This window comes from Nomascus leucogenys, chromosome 4 (genome assembly GCF_006542625.1).
Source record: "Nomascus leucogenys isolate Asia chromosome 4, Asia_NLE_v1, whole genome shotgun sequence".
Classification (NCBI taxonomy): domain Eukaryota; kingdom Metazoa; phylum Chordata; class Mammalia; order Primates; family Hylobatidae; genus Nomascus; species Nomascus leucogenys.
In genome coordinates, this window is record NC_044384.1 from 93,537,998 (window position 1) to 93,556,007 (window position 18,010).

The following is an 18,010-nucleotide window of genomic DNA, read 5'->3' on the forward strand; positions in this document are numbered from 1 at the left end:
CACGACCACCCAGAGAGGTGAGGCAAGGCGACTTCCCCAGGGCCACACAGCTAATGAACGGCGGAGCCAGCATTGAAGCTCTGGGGTGCCTGACACCAAAGCCCATGCTGTTAATTTACAAATGCTGCCTCCCCCAACAGAAAGCCGCCAGGCTTCACCGTGGAGAAACCAGTGGTTGCGCCCTGTGCTCCTCCGTGGGCAAACTAGCATGATACTGCGGCCCGGCCAGACCCCACCGGGCAGAGCCTGAATGGACTCTTTGGCAAGTGGGGGAACTGCCCGCCACTGCAGAATCCAGAAGCCCACGGACCTTCTCAGATAGGAGTCCAGGAAGCAGTGCTTCCTGGTGCAGGCCACAGATAAGGCTGCTCCCTCTGGGAGGAGAGGACCTTTCCTCCACTCTCTTCCTCCCTCCTCTGAGAGGCAAAAAATTGATCCCAATTGACAGCCAGGTGTCAGAAGAATCCAGTCTCCCTTCCCTGCTTTTCTCTCCACCCCCAACCCCCATCTGGAGGGCTGGGGGCCCAGTAGTGATTTCCCATCACCATGGCACCTGCCAGGGCCTATCTGGGGACTCCTGTTTCCACAGCGGTATCACCAGGGGGTAGAGCTAGCACTCTGAGGTCAAGAAGGCAGGGGCCCAGGGTCTGCCCCCAAGTGAGCTTTGTATCTGCAAACATGTCATTGCAGCATCTGAGCTGGTAGTGCCATCTGTAAAGCAGTATCACTGCTGTGGGGTGGGGAGGAGGCGGAGGTGGAGGACGGGTGCTAGGTACCTCCTAGGCATTCAGCAATCAGAAGCTCTTCTAGAAAAAGGAGAAACAAGCCAGTCGCAGTGGTTGACGCCTGTAATACAGCACTTTGGGAGACCAAGGCAGGGCGGATCACTTGAGGTCAGGAGTTCAAGACCAGCCTGGCCAACATGGCGAAACCATATCTCTACTAAAAAGACGAAAATTAGCCAGGCATGGTGGCGCACGCCTGTAGTCCCAGCTACTTGGGAGGCTGAGGCAGAAGAATCGCTTGAACCTGGGAGGCGGAGGTTGCAGTGAGCAGAGATCCCGCCACTGCACTCCAGCCTGGGCAACAGAGTGAGACTCTGTCTCAAAAAAGGAAAATTAAAAAAAAAAAAAAGAAACAGAGGCAAAGGGAGGGGAAGACAGCAGCAACAATAAGCACAGCAGGGTGACAGGTGACAGCTTCTTGTTTACCACCCCCCCCCCACAAAAAGAGCCCAGGTTCACTGTCAAAACAAGTTGCTAGTCTTGTGTCCCTCAAGGCAGGGGTTGGGAGAGCTGGTCTGGGGCTCCAAAGATGTGCGTGTGTGTGTGTGTTACACTGTCTTGCTCTGTTGCCCAGGCTAGAGTGCAGGGTTGCAACCACAGCTCACTGCAACCTTGGCCTCTCAGGCTCAAGCGATCCTCCTGCCTCCGCCTCCCAAGTAGCTGGGACTACAGGCATGCATTACCATGCTGGCTAATTTTTTAATTTTTTGTAGAGGCTGGGTCTTGCTGTGTTACCCAGGCTGGTGGTGTTGAACTGCTAGGATTAAACAATTTATTCAGAAGCGACATCATCCAAGAACACCAAGGGAAATTTACGGAGCAAATGTTTTATTTAATAAGTTATAAGATACAATTTACAGTCGGCGTTTGATTCCAGTTTGGCTTCCATGTCCCAGCTTACAACACCCGTGGTCCTTTCACATCAGGCTCCGGGCTGTTCCAGTTTCTGTAGGGTGGGCTTTTACCCCCAACACTCGCCCCAGATACTACACCCGCCACAACAGTGGCCACTTCCTCAGGACTAAGCAGCAGACCCTAAAGGTCCGCCTGCCCAGACCACACTACACATTTGGGCTCAGGCAACGTCCCTGACACTTTAACCTCATTCCAAAGCCAGCTCAGGTCTGCAGGAAGGCAGGCAAAATTCCCTACACCTCGTTTCTGGATTTCTGCACCCATGCAGCTCTCACTGTTCTGCCAAATGGTGAAGAGACCACCAATAAGCTGCTGCTGTAGCTCCCTCCACCATTCCCAACTTTCAGACCAAAGAGCCGCAGGAGTTTCATTCTGTCCTGTCTGTACAGATCATTATTTTCCAGAAAAAGTGACCCATGAAGCTGGCTGGGGCAGGTGTGGAGTGTTATGTCATGGGACGGGCCTTGGGATGAGGGCGCTAATCCATGGGCCCCTCTGAGGTCACTTTAAACGTTTTGGTAAGACTCCCCAGGCTGATGAAGGGCTGCAGCGTGTGTTAAAAACAAGGGCTAGTGTTGCTTAAAAGGGATCTTTGGCAAGTGGGGAACTGCTCGCCACTGCAGAATTTCTTCAGACCAAGGAAGGGACTGAAACAGACTTGGAAAACTAAAGCAAACCCATGACTGCCGGGATGGTCTCGTGTGGTGACTCTGCAAGAGATAATCATCAGAGCGAGGGGACAGGTACTTGGGAGACATGTGGGCCCGGCTGCCACCACATCCACTCTGCCCTCTGAGAAGTGTAAGAAGGCCACAGAGCACGGGGGTGCTGGCCATGGGAGCGGTAAAGCAGTGCTAGTGATCTCATAGCCAAATACATTAACACGGGCACTGGAAGAGATTAAGCGGATTTGAAGTCATCTCCTTTGCCAAATGACAACCAAACTAGGTGTCCCCTTTTTCTCTGCCCATCTTCCCCTAGCCTTGTTTCATAAATGCTCAAGAGTGAACCAGCAGCTCAGGCTAGCCAGTTTTGTTTTTTGAAACGTCAGTCTCATTGTGTTCCTGGTCTGTCTGCTGCAGTGGGTGGTCTGTTCCACCAAGAGTTCTGGTTTGCACCTAGTGTACTCGGGATCTTCTCAGCCCACTGTAACAAGCTTGCATTTCTTACGATTCTCCAATATGTCCCTCAAGAGTCCAGTCTAGGACTTATTTCTGAAGGCACTTTAGAACAGCAATATTTTAGGGATGGGGTTTCAGCCCCACAAACAGGCTGGAGGGCTTTGTATAAAATGAATTACAAACAAGCAACAAAAGCAACCACAAGAACTCTCCCCAGGATTTGAGAAAACTGTTTTAAGGCACTGTGACATGAAAAGGGCTGCCAGGGATGTGTTCCTCCCCCCACTTCACAGCCAGCACATAATCGCCCCTCTCCTTGACAACGTATGTGACGTTGTATTGCTGGTTGCCTACATGCTTCATGGAGACCTCCTCGCAGGGGGTGGTGGGCCCATGGACCCCAATCAGCAGCATGTTGGAGCCTAGGAGGCAAAAGAATGTGGTTACTCCATCCGGATGTGTCAGGACAGGCACAGGAAGAGGAGGGAGTATGAGAGCCAAAGGTAAGGTGCTTCCGTGATAATGCTGGGGCCCCTGAGAGGTGGGAGAGTGTGGCAATTACAAGCAGAGGCTCGTAGAGCCTGACGGTGTGGGTTCGAATTCCTGCCCTGCCACTTACTACTTGGGTGACCTTGGACCGGAATCTCACCTCTCCCTAGCTCAGCTTCCCCATCTGTAAACAGGGAATGAGAACAGCACATACCTCACGAACTAGTTGTGAGGCTTAAGGAGTTATGGGTGTCAAACCCTAGCACACAGTAAGGGCTATTCTAAGTGTTGGCTATGAGAATCTTCTTGTTTACTCTCACAAGCACCTTAAGGAAGGTACTTCCGAGAAGTGGAAACTGACTTTTGGAAAGAGATTTAATAACTTTCCAAGGTCACATGGCTAAATAAGTTTTATGAACAAACGAATGAATGAATGAAGTGGCGGTACCAGGTTTCCAGCCTAGGAGTACTGGATGCCAGAACCCAGGCAACCGACCCTTGAAACCCAAATAAATACCCAAGTTCAAAAGGCGAAAGAGAAGGAAATCATTTAAAAATATTAGGTGCAGGAGAACAGGGTCATGAACATGGTTACTTGCAAATGGCTGGGTTACATGGGGGTGGGCACTGCAGGAGACCTCAGCAGGGAAGGCCGGTGTACCCAGGGTGCCCAGCCTGCCCCTGCCCCACCCCACCCTTGAAAAGGCCCAGACACCTACCAGCTTTGCTGCAGTCCACCAGGAAGGAACTCTTCTGGCCCACAAAGGCCTTTGAGAGCCCTGCCCCCTTAGAGGTCACCTTGCTGGCGTCCGAGGATGCCTTGGGAATGGCGCTATAGCAGGTCTCTGTAGAAGACCTGGTCACTGACTCCACCAGGATGGATGAGGTCTCGTTGGCTGAGCCGGGGCTAACTAGACGCTGGCCTAAGATACAGGAGGGAGGGGGACAGGCATGAATGGCTAGATCAAGAGGGGTCTCTCAGCCAGAGGACAGGCGAGTACCCTACACAGTAACCCTAGGAGAGCCCGCGCACCCCAACACCTGGATACAAAAGCCACCACACCCATATCTCACACCCATAATGTCTTCTAAGCCCCTGGGATCCCACCCCCATACAACTAGGATCTGGCTTTCTGGGCAAATGGATGAGTCTGGCCTTGGCTGACAAGGCCGAAAACCTCCCGATCCCCCCACCCCCCACCCACCAAAGATGTGCCTGTGGAATTCACATCTTTCTATTTACATAAAATAGTCTATGTACAAGCAGTGTAAAAGTTTGGGATGACATATAATGAAATATCAAAAAATGATTCTGTGGATGAGAAAGGATGATTTTTCTATCTGAATTTTCTAATTTTTCTGCGATGAACCTACATTCTTTATGTAACAGTGAATCATGACGTGTGGAAGGGATTTACTACGGTGTTTATGGTGGTTACCTTGGGTGGTGGCTGTGAAGTGGTTTTCATAGTTTGGTATTTTTTCCAGTGTTTTGGAGGAGACACATTTTTATAAGTATAGGAAAACCTTTTGATTATTTTTCAAGTGAAAATTAGAAATGAGGGGATTTTTCAGGCCCTGATCTAAACAAATACATAAGATTTCAATATGTATTCTTTCCTGTTGGAGACAGAAAACCACCTAACATCCTAACATGATTTCTCAACTTCTGCACGGCTCCACTCTGTGGACTTTTGTAAGTTTCAAACACTGCCCTCCGACATCTCATACTATTTACTGACATTCAAAGTTCAAAGTAGCTTTAACACATCTAAAACCATCCATAGTTTCCACTATGATTGATCTGACAAAACCAGCTCCCCAGGAAGGGAGAGTAACTCCGAAGGTGGTTGATTGTTACCTGTCACCTTGGCCTTGAAGGGACTGCCCACGATGTGGTTGGGCCCACCGTATTTGACGCTGATCAGGTAGTTACCAGGAGCCATGGGGGTGTACATAACTTTGTACCCTTCAGGTGTTTCTTGGCAATCCATTTTAACCTTGGACGGGCCTTCGATGGTGACGGATAATGTCCCTGGACCTGCTCGGGTGGTGTTAATAAAGAATTCCGACTGGATACCTGGGAGAAAGGAATAGAAAATGCTGTGTTGATGGCTTGGAGGGCTTTCCTGGGAGTACTGAGGCCGTGGTGAGGGACACACATAGATCCCCTTACAGAGGGCTCACCCTGGTGGCATGGGAACCCACTGGCACTAGCTCTGAACTTCTGGCAGAGAGAACCACAGGCCCTGCGGGGTAGGGGCTCCCTTTTCCAGGCCAAAGCAGGAGGAGCATGGCTGACATTTCGCCCACAAGCACCAACAGCCTGGACACCCTGTTCTCTCCTCTGGGCATAAGCCATTGTGGCTGAGGGCGAGAAGCCTGAGTCACACTGTGAGCCTGAAGTGCTGCTTCAGCCACCAGAGTCCAGCTCTCCCTCCAGGGGTGTGGGGGAGGCGTGGGCCCCTCTGACCGTCCTTTCTTCTCTGGGTAGACTTGGAGAGGCCAGGGAGGCCAAGCATCTCCTCCCTTCCTCCTCAGCCCTCACCCCAGGCACTGTGCTGCAGACCGGGTGCAGCCACTGTGACCTGCCAGCCCACCCACTTTGCCGTGAATTCCAGCAACAAGCACAGGAACAAAACAGCAGCTCCTGCTGACGGGGCATGCGTGCCCCACTCCGGCTCCAGGTCCTGTGCACAGCACGATTTACACATGTGATATGGAATCCTTTCCGTGATTCCTGCTTCACAAATGACTCTGCGGCTCAGGGAGGGGGCCAGTCACGCTACACAACCAGAAAGTGGTAGAGCCAGGTTTGAACCATGTCTGCACGGCTCTGGTGCCAGGCTCATCTCTTGACCCCTGGATGGTCAGTGGAGCTGCCTCAGATCCCCTAACTGCAGCCCTGAGACAACTTAGCTGGCCCAGGGAGAGCCTCCTTCAGTCATCAGGTCGGGCGCATGCCCACTACAGTGCCCTCTATGGGGCATGCCTGGCATATTATCCCCATGCAAGGCCGTGCTTCTGCCAGAGCCCTAGACACTGCCCCAGCTGGGAAATATTTTGGTTTAATTATAGCTCCTAGTTCAGAGAAAGAATTATTGTTCTGGATATCAATAAAAACAAAAGAGCTGCTATCGTGCAACTCTCAAACACAACCCAGCTGTTCCTGGAAGCTCTTGAGGCTCCTGCCCCAAGGTCCAACCCCCACACTATCTCAACCTCATCATGGTATCTAATCTGTGCAGCCAAGAAGCCCCTCAAGCAGCAGCTCTGAGGCCGGGGGCTACGTAGGGAAGAAGCGGGAGGTGAGCGACAAGGAGGCAGAGTGTCCATCCAGGAAACAGCTGTAAGGTGATAAGGAAAGATATTTTATTGATTGACTGATTGAGATAGAGTCTCGCTCTGCTGCCCAGGCTGGAGTGCAGTATCACGATCTTGGCTCACTGCAACCTCCGCCTCCCAGGTTCAAGCGATTCTCCCGCCTCAGCTTCCTGAGTAGCTGGGATTATAGGCACTTGCCACCATGCCCAGCTAATTTTTGTATTTCTTTAGTAGAGATGGGGTCTTACCATGTTGGCCAGGCTGGTCTTGAGCTCCTGACCTCAAGTGATCTGCCCACCTTGGTCTCCCAAAGTGCTGGGATTACAGGCATGAGCCAACGCACCAGGCCTTATTATTAATATTTTTTTTGAGATAAAGTCTTCCTCTGTTGCCCAGGCTGGAGTACAGTGGCATGATCACAGCTCACTGCAGCCTCAATCTTCCAGGCTCAAGCCATCCTCCTGCCTCAGCCTCCAAAGTAGCTGGGACTTCAGGCATGCACCACCACGCCTGGCTAATTTTTAAATTTTTTTGTAGAGATGGGGTTTTGCTGTTGTTGCCTGGGCTGGTCTCAAACTCCTAGGCTCAAGTGATCCTCCCACCTCCACCTCCCAAAGTGCTGGGATTACAGGCATGAGCCACTGTGCCAGGCCAAAAAGATATTTTTAAAGTGAAGTTGAAATGATGTGGCTGCAGGGGAAAGTTCCACCATTTTTTAACAAGTTGTTTCATTCCTAAGTTCGTCTTTAAAATTTTTTTTTTTTTTGTAGAGATGGAGTTTTACTATGTCACCCAGGCTGGTCTCAAACTCCTGGCCTCAAGCAATCCTCCTGCCTTGGCCTCCCAAAGTGCTTGGATTACAGGCATGAGCCACCGCACCCATTTGGCCCTAATGCAATATTTTGACCAACCAAAAATCAGTTTATCTTGACTGTGAGAGCCCAAAGGGGCAGGGAAGACGAGGTGGGAAAAGAGAAATCAGGGGTTATGGGACAAGAGCTACTACTTGGCTGTTACCTCCTCTGCGGCTCCAAACAAGCCTATTAGGTGGGTCCCGTTATTATTCCTGTTTTACAGGAAAGGAAGCAGAGGCACAGTGAAGTCAGATAATTCATCTGGAGTCACATAGCTGGGGACCAGCAGAACTGGGATTTAAACATAAAGTCTGTCCAACTTGGAGCTAAAGCACTTACCTGAGAGAAGATGGAAGAAAAAAAATCCACTAGCAGAAGTCTCTCACCGCCGCCTCTAGCTATAACCTGTATCTAACACCACAAAACATCTCTGGGCGCGGCAGTCTTCCCCCACCCCCTCAAATATGTCCAGCTCAGTTCCTGTGAGTTTAATGCATGTTAAACGCAGCACCGCGTGTTCTTCAAGGCAGGTAAGGAAGGAAGGAGGCCCTTCTGGTATACCCCGAGCACACTGGGGTTCCTGGATCATTTCATTAGGAAAATTGCTCAGCGGCTCCAAAGAATCTGGAGCTCCTTGATCTATCTCCCAGCCTCTCAAGCCTCCTCCAGCAGGGTCCCGCCTCAAATTCTCCACATTCCCCTACTCCAAAATCTACAGAATGGACCATTTAAAGCTTGAGCCAAGAGATACAGCAAACTCACCCATAAAAACAGAGGGAGGTTTGCTTTGTTCAGAAGGTCAGGATACTGGGCGCTCTGGCGGCCAAGCACAGATACCTTTTCATTCCATGCACACTGCAGCTGTGTAATCTCAGAATAGATATTTAGGGAAAGGCTTGGGAGCAGGAGGGCTGGAAAAACAAGGCGCCTTCCCTGTGACAAGAGCAATATTTACACAGGGTTTGAAGCAGGCGGTTCTGTACCTCTCCCCTCCTGGCGGGGAGCTTCTCTGCAAGAGCAGCTCCTTCTCTCAGCAGCGCCCAGCACTTGCAGAGCACAGCCTGAAACCCAAGCTCCCAAAAAGGTGTGCGAACAGCCAAAAGGAAATGGGAGAGGGCCCAGGCACAGCAGCGTGAGCCAGCAGGAGGGTGAGATGCTTCCTGGCCAGTGTGGGAGACCCCAGCAGCTGCTGTGCGGCCTGGCCTGAAGCCTGCCATGCGCTCCAAGTGCCTAGAGGACCCCACCTGGGCCCTCAAAGGTGAGTACCTTGTCAGGGCCCAAGTGCCAGCACTGCTGCCTGGAAAGTACTCCTGAGTAGCTGGATGGACAGGGGTCCTGGTTTAGGACACCCCCAAAGTGGGCTGGGGATGCAGCCACTGCCTCTGGGTGAGCCAGCCACTTAGAGAGGGGGCCAAGCTCGGGGGTTCACCACATAGGCTCTGAGGTCACAGATGTAGATTAATTCCTGGTTCTGCCTCCTCCCAGCTGACTGTTTTTTCGGGGAGTGTTTCTTTGGGGGAGTGACTCAACCTCTGCATCTCACTTTCCACATCTGTAAAATGGACATCACTTAACGGTAAAATGATACCATGCCTTTCACAAAAGGCAAGCCGCAGGCCCAGAGTTCAGGGTGGAGCCAGACTGGATTTGCCTGGAGAGTCTGGCAGCACTCACACCACCCCCTGTGGGTGGCTTTGCTGAGGCCACTGCTCTGGCCAGAGTCCCGGGCAGACTGCCAGCCCACCAGTTACTCCTGCACCTGGAGAGGGCCCCTTGGCCACACAGGACACTTGCTCCTGGGGCTGGATGCCAGGCAACCATGCAGCCACTCACCCCTCGCCCCTGGGAGGCAAATCTGCTCCATCCCACTCTCCTTATGTGGGGTAGGGGTACACATGCGAGAGACTCAAGAAACCAGGACATACCGCTTTCCCAAGAGGGTCCAAAGTAACACCAAATGCAAACATGCCCCAGTGAGTCCACATTGCGCTCTTCCCCTGCAGAGACTAAGGACCGACTCTGCACCCTGGCAGCCTCCATAACAGTGACACACTCACTGCGCACCACCCGATGCCACCTGTTCAAATAACTGTGATTCACAGCAGGAATTCTCACTACAGCCAGGAAAAGGAGGGGAAGATCTGTTCTGACATGGAAAGATCTTTAAGATGTCAAAGCAAAAACACAAGCTATACCACACAGTAGATATAGTAAGATCCTTTCTGTAAGACAAAAGCAAAACTCTGTGTCTGCTTGTCTAATGAACCAATTAGCTAACCAACCCAGCAACCAAGAATGCAGACAGACAATGAGATGACAGACAGGGTGAAGGTCCTCCCTTCCCAGAGCCGTTTGCTTCTGGACCCAGGTAGGGGAGGAGGAGAGAAGATGGAGCGAGTCCCACTTTATTTACTTCTTCACTGCCTGTATTTTTCATAATCAAACATGTCCCATCTGTGGCAAAGAATAAAAATAAATTGTAATGTGTCCAAAAAGCTTCAGAATTCTTTGAACATTTCAGTCTTTTCTCCTCCTCCATTAAGATCTGAGAGTAAAAAGAGGAGAAGATAGGCTGCGACAGGTCTTACTGCTGCTTCAGTGCATTTCTGGGAGCCCGGTACCATGAAAGAACAGATGGGTAGGAGACCCCTTGGATGCATCATGAATTCTGTGCAGGCAAAGAAACCCTCAAAATTAATGACACTGTGCTGTGTTCCCTGACTATCAGCATCCTGTTCTGAAAGTCAAGAAACTTGGCAGAGGAAGGAATCTGAATCACAACTAACAGTAATGAGGTGTGATAACACGGCCATCAAGCTCTCACTCTGGATTTATCGCGGGTCAAACCGCAACTCCCAAAACAGCTTTGGACAGCAAGCGCCTCCGAAGTGTGCATGACCCTAGTTTCCATGGGAAGCGGGTGTAAAAAGCTTCCATGGGGCTTGAGGATTTCCATCTGGCTTGGTCCCTGGAGCTGGTTCAGTTAAGGCTTCAAGAAGCAGAGGAGTGGGTTACCTGTGGTGCCCCCTTCGAGTCCCGCGCCATAGGCGGACACCAGGGCAGGGTTCCCCGCTTGTCCAGGCTCCCCAACGCGCACTTTGAAGGGGCTTCCAACCACGTGGCTCCCATTGAACTTGACATCGATGGTGTGGACACCATTCTCATGAGGGATGAAGCGAACAGCATACTTATCTAGGAGAATGAGCAAAGGCACAGGGTGAAATCAAGCAAATGGACGCCCCCGAGTTCGGTGAGGACAAAGGATGGAGGCCAAGCCGAGATGGCCCATTTAAAATCAACAGTTCTACAGGGGGCCTGGCACTCAGCATCCTGGATTTCAGAACCAGACAGACCCCTGGGTATCCCTCATCAGCCCCAAGGGAAACGCATCCACATCGCGAATCCTATAAACACAGGACAAGACCCTGACCCCTGCCTCAGAAGAACACTTCCTTTCTTTAGAAAACCTCACTTCTTCAACGTGAAATTCCGTGAATGCTGTTACTAATCCTGTCACAAGATGAATCTCATTTCACCGAAATTAAATTATGTTTTTCCACTAAAATGATGATACAAGTTGAAGACACATCACTCTGAAATTGGAAGACCTCACCACTTAAGACTCCACAGTGGCTTACTCAGCTGAACTCTAGGTTACTACTCTTTACTTTGTTCACCCATTGAGGGTTCAGTTTTTTTTTTAAATGTTGGGAGATGGCCATTCTAACTACTGTTGAATATCTCTGTTTTGGGAAGGTATAACAAGAAATAAAAAAGAATATATATGAAGGGAAAAAAGAGAACCTCACTTCTTCTACGTTTCTCTATTTGGCCACTTGAAGGGGAAAAAAATGGTTCCAACTGGCATTAATGCTCCTTAATTAAGCTCAAAGCTAGGAACTGCCCCACAGGGCAGGTTTTTGGCTGTGCGTTTGGGTCACAGCATGTAGCAAGGTAGTCTGTTAAGTGAAGTGGGCACCTAGGACATCTACCCATTGTGCACCACCTGACTGCCGCTTCCTCCTTGAAGCACCCCTGCCCAGGGTGCAAAGCCTGCTCTCCTCCTACCTCTCCAGGTAGTCTCTCGGTCTCTTGCTGGCACCTAGTACTCTTCATCCCTCTCAGAATTTGTGTTCCCCAAAGCTCTTCTCCCTGCCTCTGGAGGTCTCCACAGAGGTGCATCTCCATGGAGCTGTGCACCCTACGTCCTTTGGCACTGAACATCCCCCAACAGTCCCCATCCGCCTCCCTTAAAGCCAATGTGTTTTAGGGGAAGCCGGCTCCACCGCCATATCCAGGTGTGGTCCCTGAGTGGATCAGGGAAAAATCCTTCTTCGCTATAAGCCTTAGTCAATGAGCACATGGCATTTCTTTAGCCACAGAAAACGATTCAGCAGTGGGCATGTGTCCAGGTCAGTGAGATGGGAAGGGAGATGTGCTGGAGACTTCTGGGAAAGGAGCCTCTCGACTTCTAAGAATCCTGAGAGGGTGTCTCTCTTAACTGATGTGGCGTGAAGGTGGGACATCTGGTGCTGCTGCAGCCATCCTGCCACCAAGAGGAAGGCCATCCTGCCACCAAGAGGAAGGCCAGAACCAGGCCCACAAAGCAGAACAGCAGAGATATTTGAGGCCTTGCAGGGCACAGCTCAATGACCAAATCAAATCGCTGAAACCTGTCTTGGATGTCTTGAACTTTCCAGTTATGCAACTTACTGGGCCCCTTTACTGTGTGAGTTGGCTTGAGCTGGGTATTCTGTAATTTGCAATCAATAGTAACTGTGTCATGCTAATGATCTCATACATCTGTAGGGGTTCAAATCCTGTCTGGGGTGGAGCCAGCTTCCCCTGAAGCACATTGGCTTTAAGAGAAGAGGGAGGGTACCCAGTGAGGGACTGTTGGGGCTGAGGCCACCAAACCTCACAGTGATCTAGTAAACATCTCCATTTGGGTATTGGGGATCCTTCAAAACCCCTCAAAGTAAAATGTCAAATCCTTTAAGGCCCTGACCAATCCTCACCCACCCTCTGCCTGGCTGGCCCTAGTTCTGATAACTGCACTGTCATCTTCCAACCCAATCACCAAGCTACATGGAACATTTTGGAATGGATTCTCTCTCTCACTCTCTATGGCCACCATAGATCTCTGGCCTCAAGTCCCTCCTCTCCATTTCCAGTGCCACTGCTTCCTCAAATGGACCACTCTGGGAGCACCAGCTCGCCACTTGGCCTTTCAGACTAAAACCGGGATCTGACCCCATCCTTCACACTTGTTCCTCCTGAGGCTCCCCAGTGCCTTTCTGCCTACTAGGAAACATAGATCTAAATGTTCAGACAGAGCCTACATTCCTTTTTCTTTCTTTTTGAGACAGGGTCTTGCTGTGTTACCCAGGCTGGAGTGCAATGGCATGATCACGGCTCACAGCAGTCTCGACCTCCTGGACGTAAGCAATCCGCCCACCTCATCCCCCACAAGTAGACTACAGGTGTGTGCCACCATGCCTGGCTAATTTTTTTTTTTACTTTTTTTTTGTAGGGAAGGGGTTTCACTATGTTACCCAGGTTGGTCCCAAACTCCTGGGCTCAACTGATCCTCCCAAAGTGCTGGGATTACAGTGTGAGCCACCAGGCCTGGCCAGAGCCTAGATTTCCAACTACGCTATACAAATATAGCCAGGCGCACAACAAACGCCCTATAAGGCAGTAATCATAGGTCTCCCCCTCATACATCAAGGCCCATATCAAATGTCACCTCCTCTGAGAAGCCCTCCTGAACTCAACAAGGCAGCAACTATTTCTCTCTCCTGCTCTGACCATCTTCACCATTTGCTTCTCAGTTCTCCTGTGGTACTAGTGATCATCTGGGGTCATCATCTGCTTTTTGGCCAGGGCTTCACTAAACTTTGAGCAACTCTTTGAGCCTTATACCTTCCTTCAAGTTTCTGACACTTAATAAATTTATTATGTTCACCGGTAACACTGTCTCTTTAAAGTTGATTAAATCAGAGAATTCCATATACCAGGGCACCAAGCAAGAAAAATCTTAGGACATTAGGGCCTAGAGACCCAGATTTTCTTTTTTAAATTTACAGAACATTAACCTACTTTTCTTAGAGTAAAGTGAGATCAAAATATGCTTACTCGTGTCATAAGGTCAACGAATAAAAATCTGTAAGATGTTGTTACAATATGAAAGAAAAATCATGATGAATGTCATGCAAAAGGAATCTGAAAAACTAACAGAAAACAAAGAAGCATTTGTTTTTGTGTTGTGTGTATGTGTTTTTTGTTTTTTTCTCTTTTTTTTTTTTTGGAGACAGGGTCTCACTCTGTCACCCAGGCTGGAGTTCAGTGGCACAATCATAGCTCACTGCATCATAGCTCACTGCAGCCTTGACCTCCCAGGTTAAGGCACTGCACCCAGCCCAGCATTTGTTTAAAAAAGAAAGAAAGAATGAGCATTCTCTCCCAGCGTAAAGGGTCTGCCTATCCCTGGCACATGTTTAAACCCTAATTTATAAACAATATCTGGCAACAGCAAAGGGAATTCAGAGGCTCACTGTCAGTAATGAAACTGATCAGCCCTCCTTTGGGACACACACTTACAGGAACATTCTGCTGGAAAGTGCTGGTGCTGGGACCCCCCAGCAGGCCTCCTGCTCACCTGGCTCCAGCTCAGACACGTGGCACTCCTCCACGGCTCCAGAGGGGCTGTGCACCTTTGCATCAATCTTGCCTTTTGCGCCATTCAACCTTATAGCAAAGGATGCTGGCTGGTTAACTTTTAATCCCGATTCCTGAGAATTTAATACATTAGACAGGTTATGGCCCTCGGCGTTCCTGCTCAGTGGCACAGACTGACCCTACCCAAAACTGTGGGTGACAGTTCTCATGCAAATAGGTTTTTCTATATAACATATGACAACAAAAGAGCAGGTGAGCCATTCTGCATTTTTAACGTAAGATAGCAGAGACGTGCATCTGCATGGTCTCCTATGCAAACCATCTTGATTCAGCCTAGAAGAGATGATTTCTGGGTTTGGATACTTGAGACATCCTGGTCAAAAGGACTATCATCTTAGCATCCAAAATAACACCTGTGCAGGCCAGAAAACCCAGGATGTTCCAGGTCAAAAAAGTATCCTCTTTTAAGAGGATACTGCAGCTAACAAAGTCACGCACTCATGAACACGAACACAGTTTTATGTTATGCTGTTTGTTATCTCAAGGTCCGACCTGGAGGAACATATTATAAAGGGCTACGTGTACTAAGAAGGCAGTACTCCATAGCAGTTAAGAATCAGCTGGATCTGGATTTCCTACCGTTTCCCAGCTATATATCTGGGTGCCAAACCTCTTTGAGTCTCGGTTTCCTCATCTGTAAAATGGGCATAATAACGATCTATCTCGAGGGCATATTTTTGTTTATATGATCAAATGAAGCTGTGCATGCAAAACATTCATCACAGGGTCTGGCCCATACACAGAGAGGCTCGAAAACGTCAGCTTATTATTAAATATTAATATGCATTTAGAGGTTGTATCCCCACAAGAAGCCATAGAAAGACATAGCTTTTGATCAGTTCCCTGGATCAGTTTCACTCCCCATACTTTGTCTTGGAAACGATCTCCTCTTCTGGGAGGAGGGGATCAGAAGTTCAGATGGTTAAGAACAAAGCTGAGCAACAACATTTGAGATACTTTAAGACTAGCCAATCCCGAACAGCAGCATTTTACAAGTCAGTAATTTTGATTTAGAATTGGTCAGACAGCCACTCCTCAGGCAATAACTCTAAAGCAGCATGGCTCACACTTAATGTGTAAGCAAACCATCTGGGGATCTTATTAAAATGCAAATGCAGATTCTGATCCAGTGGGTCTGGGACTGAAGTTCTCAGGTGATGCTGAGGTCCAAGAACTGGCCCAAGAACCACATCTTCATGGCAAGGTCCCAAAGCTGCACTGGCTAGTTTGGTAGTCACCAGCCACGTGGCCATATATACATATATTTCAATTTAATGCACTTAAATAAAACTAAACATCCAGCTCCTTGGTTCCTCTGGCCACATTTCAGATGTTCAATAGTCACATATGGGTAGTGGTTATCATGCTGCATAGCAGAGATTTGAAGCATTTTGATCACTGCAGAACCTACTATTGGACTGTGCTGCCCTAGGGGATATAGACTGAGGAGGGAGGACGGAACACAGAATTAGAGGGTCTTTGGTCACCAGATCACCCCCATCCCGCCCCCACCCCAAGTGCCAGCCTACTCCGATTTCCTAAAAAGTCTCAAAAGCAAGACAAAATGATACATGCCTCTCTTTGCTAACCAGCACCAGATGTTGCCGCGTGGGCCTCCGCGAAATCTCTGATCAATAATTTACGTATCACTCGGCATCAAATGACCCGGGAAGAACAGGGGGCAATGCTGACGAACACACCCCTCCTGTGGCAGCAGCTGGTTACAAAAGCTTGAGAAACAGCCTGCTGTGCACTTACTGAAACATTTATGACCCAGCTATGACGAGAGGACTCTACAGAAGTTTCCTGGAGAGGATTTTTCCAAACCAGCTCCTTTTACACAGAATCATTTACATTACCTGAATCCGCTTGCCACTAAATCCTCAAGAGGGAGATAAATGCCTCGGAAGATTCGAAAGAAATCTTCGAGATGCATGAGGGCAGCTCCTGCCCTCAACAAGTGCTGGGTTTATCTCCCTCCGTAGGTTTTAGTTAAGTTGGCCACAAAAGACACTTCTGTTAAGAAGCCTTTAAATGAAACACAAGAAAAACATCTACACCACAGTAACCAGTTAGTACCCTTGGTATTCTCTGGATGAGGCCGCTTCAATGTGTGGACTGAGTCTGGTTTGGGTTCTGTTTACGTCTCTAAATGAAACACTAATGTTTGGAACAACTGGAGGTATCCCAGTTCCCCTCAGAGTAAGATTAGAATCTCAAATGTAAACCAAGTGTATGGAACTAGAGCCAATGATATCACCAGTCTTAGACATCAGATTGGATTTTAATGAATCCAATATTTTCAAGAACTGGGGGCAGCTCAAGGCTATTTAGAAAGTCTTACCCAGAAATCATACTTTGGGATTTCGATGTTATTTCACAACTTAATTGCTACTCCCAGTTCAGACACCTAATTATTTTTCAGTGTCCTGGGCAAAAACCCAGAGGCATCCCTGATGGTTCTTAGTTTGGCTGAAGGTGCTAGTGCAACCTTGAATTAAGTGACCTGTTTAGGACGAGGAAAACTGTTGCATCTCCTGGTATCCTAATGGGATGGACTATGCAACCGTGTGCCATAACATCAGGTGGGGGTTAGAGAGGTTGCCGTTAAGGGCACAGGTTCTGGCCGGGCACAGCGGCTCACGTCTGTAATCCCAGCACTTTGGGAGGTTGAGTGGGGCGATCACCTCAGGTCAGGAGTTTGAGACCAGCCTGGCCAACATGGTGCAACCCCATCTCTACAAAAAATACAAAAATTAGCTGGGTGTGATGGCGCGTGCCTGGAGTCTCAGCTACTCAGGAGGCTGAGGCTGAAGAATCACTTGAACCTGGGAGGCAGAGGTTTCAGTGAGCCAAGATCATGCCACTGCACTCCAGCCTGGATGACATAGCGAGACTCTGCCTCAACAACGACAACAAACAAACAAAAATACAGGTTCTGAAGCCACACTGCCCCTGTTCTGCCTCATACTAGCTGGTTCCCAGTGGACAAAATCTCCTTGTATCTCTGTTTTTCCATCATTAAAATGGGGTCAAGAGAACCTACTTGTCAGGCTATTGCAAGGATTTACTGAGGTAACACTGATAAAGCTCTTAACATAGTTCCCTGCACACTTATTAATGAATCATAATAAATTGCAACTGACTTTCTTGAGGAAAGGCAGCCAACAACAGCAGGCTAAAACATCACTGCACTGTTATTTTTGTGTTGGTTTTGTTTTGAAAGCCCTTGTTATCCCTTAACCAATTATGAACAGGCTTCCTTTGTTTCTCTTAAATAAACCTTTAAAAACAAACTTGTCCCCAAACATTAAGGTGTATTGTTGACTGTGGCTCTGTTTTTGCTCGCCCCAAGTGTCATCCGCCCTAAGTGTATGGGGAGTTGACTCTGCCACAGGAAAGCTCCCCAGTGACTGGGTGACATCTGCGGTCGAAATGTGAAAAGGGGCCTCAGCACCTAAGGGGACATTGAAGCGGCCTCAGGAGTCCAGGGGTCTCACTGGTGGCCTGCAGCCAAGGAGATGGATGCTTCCTTGCATCTCACCTGAAGGCTCATAACAGTGAGGCGGCGGGCGTCGTCGGAGGGCGCGATGACCGGCACCAGGTAGGGGCTTTCCGGGATGTGCTCATCATTGAACTTGATGGACACCTCGTAGTTACCTATGAGGACAGGAAAGTCCCATCATTTCAGAGACTCTGGACCCAGAGTGGCCTCTTGCTTCTCACTAAGGGCTAAAATGCCTTCAGAGAGACCCAGGCCTCCTCAGTGGCCACAACTGAT

At 49.2% G+C, this 18,010-nt stretch overlaps 1 protein-coding gene across 3 annotated transcripts in view; it reads right to left on the minus strand.

Annotated features, from left to right (window-relative positions):
* Positions 1-1,596: 1,596 nt before the first annotated feature.
* The window catches only part of FLNB (filamin B), a 166,377-nt gene continuing 149,963 nt past the window's right edge, over positions 1,597-18,010 (minus strand). For 2 of the 3 annotated variants that reach the window (XM_030811548.1, XM_030811546.1), the window contains 6 exons: positions 17,774-17,889; positions 14,150-14,282; positions 10,504-10,680; positions 5,172-5,390; positions 4,030-4,233; positions 1,597-3,243 (listed from right to left, as the gene is read on the minus strand). In XM_030811548.1, the coding sequence (XP_030667408.1) occupies positions 3,056-3,243; positions 4,030-4,233; positions 5,172-5,390; positions 10,504-10,680; positions 14,150-14,282; positions 17,774-17,889 (1,037 nt within the window). In that variant the 3' untranslated portion in view covers positions 1,597-3,055. The remainder of the gene's footprint in view (positions 3,244-4,029; positions 4,234-5,171; positions 5,391-10,503; positions 10,681-14,149; positions 14,283-17,773; positions 17,890-18,010) is intronic. The other variant, XM_030811547.1, reaches the window with a different exon arrangement.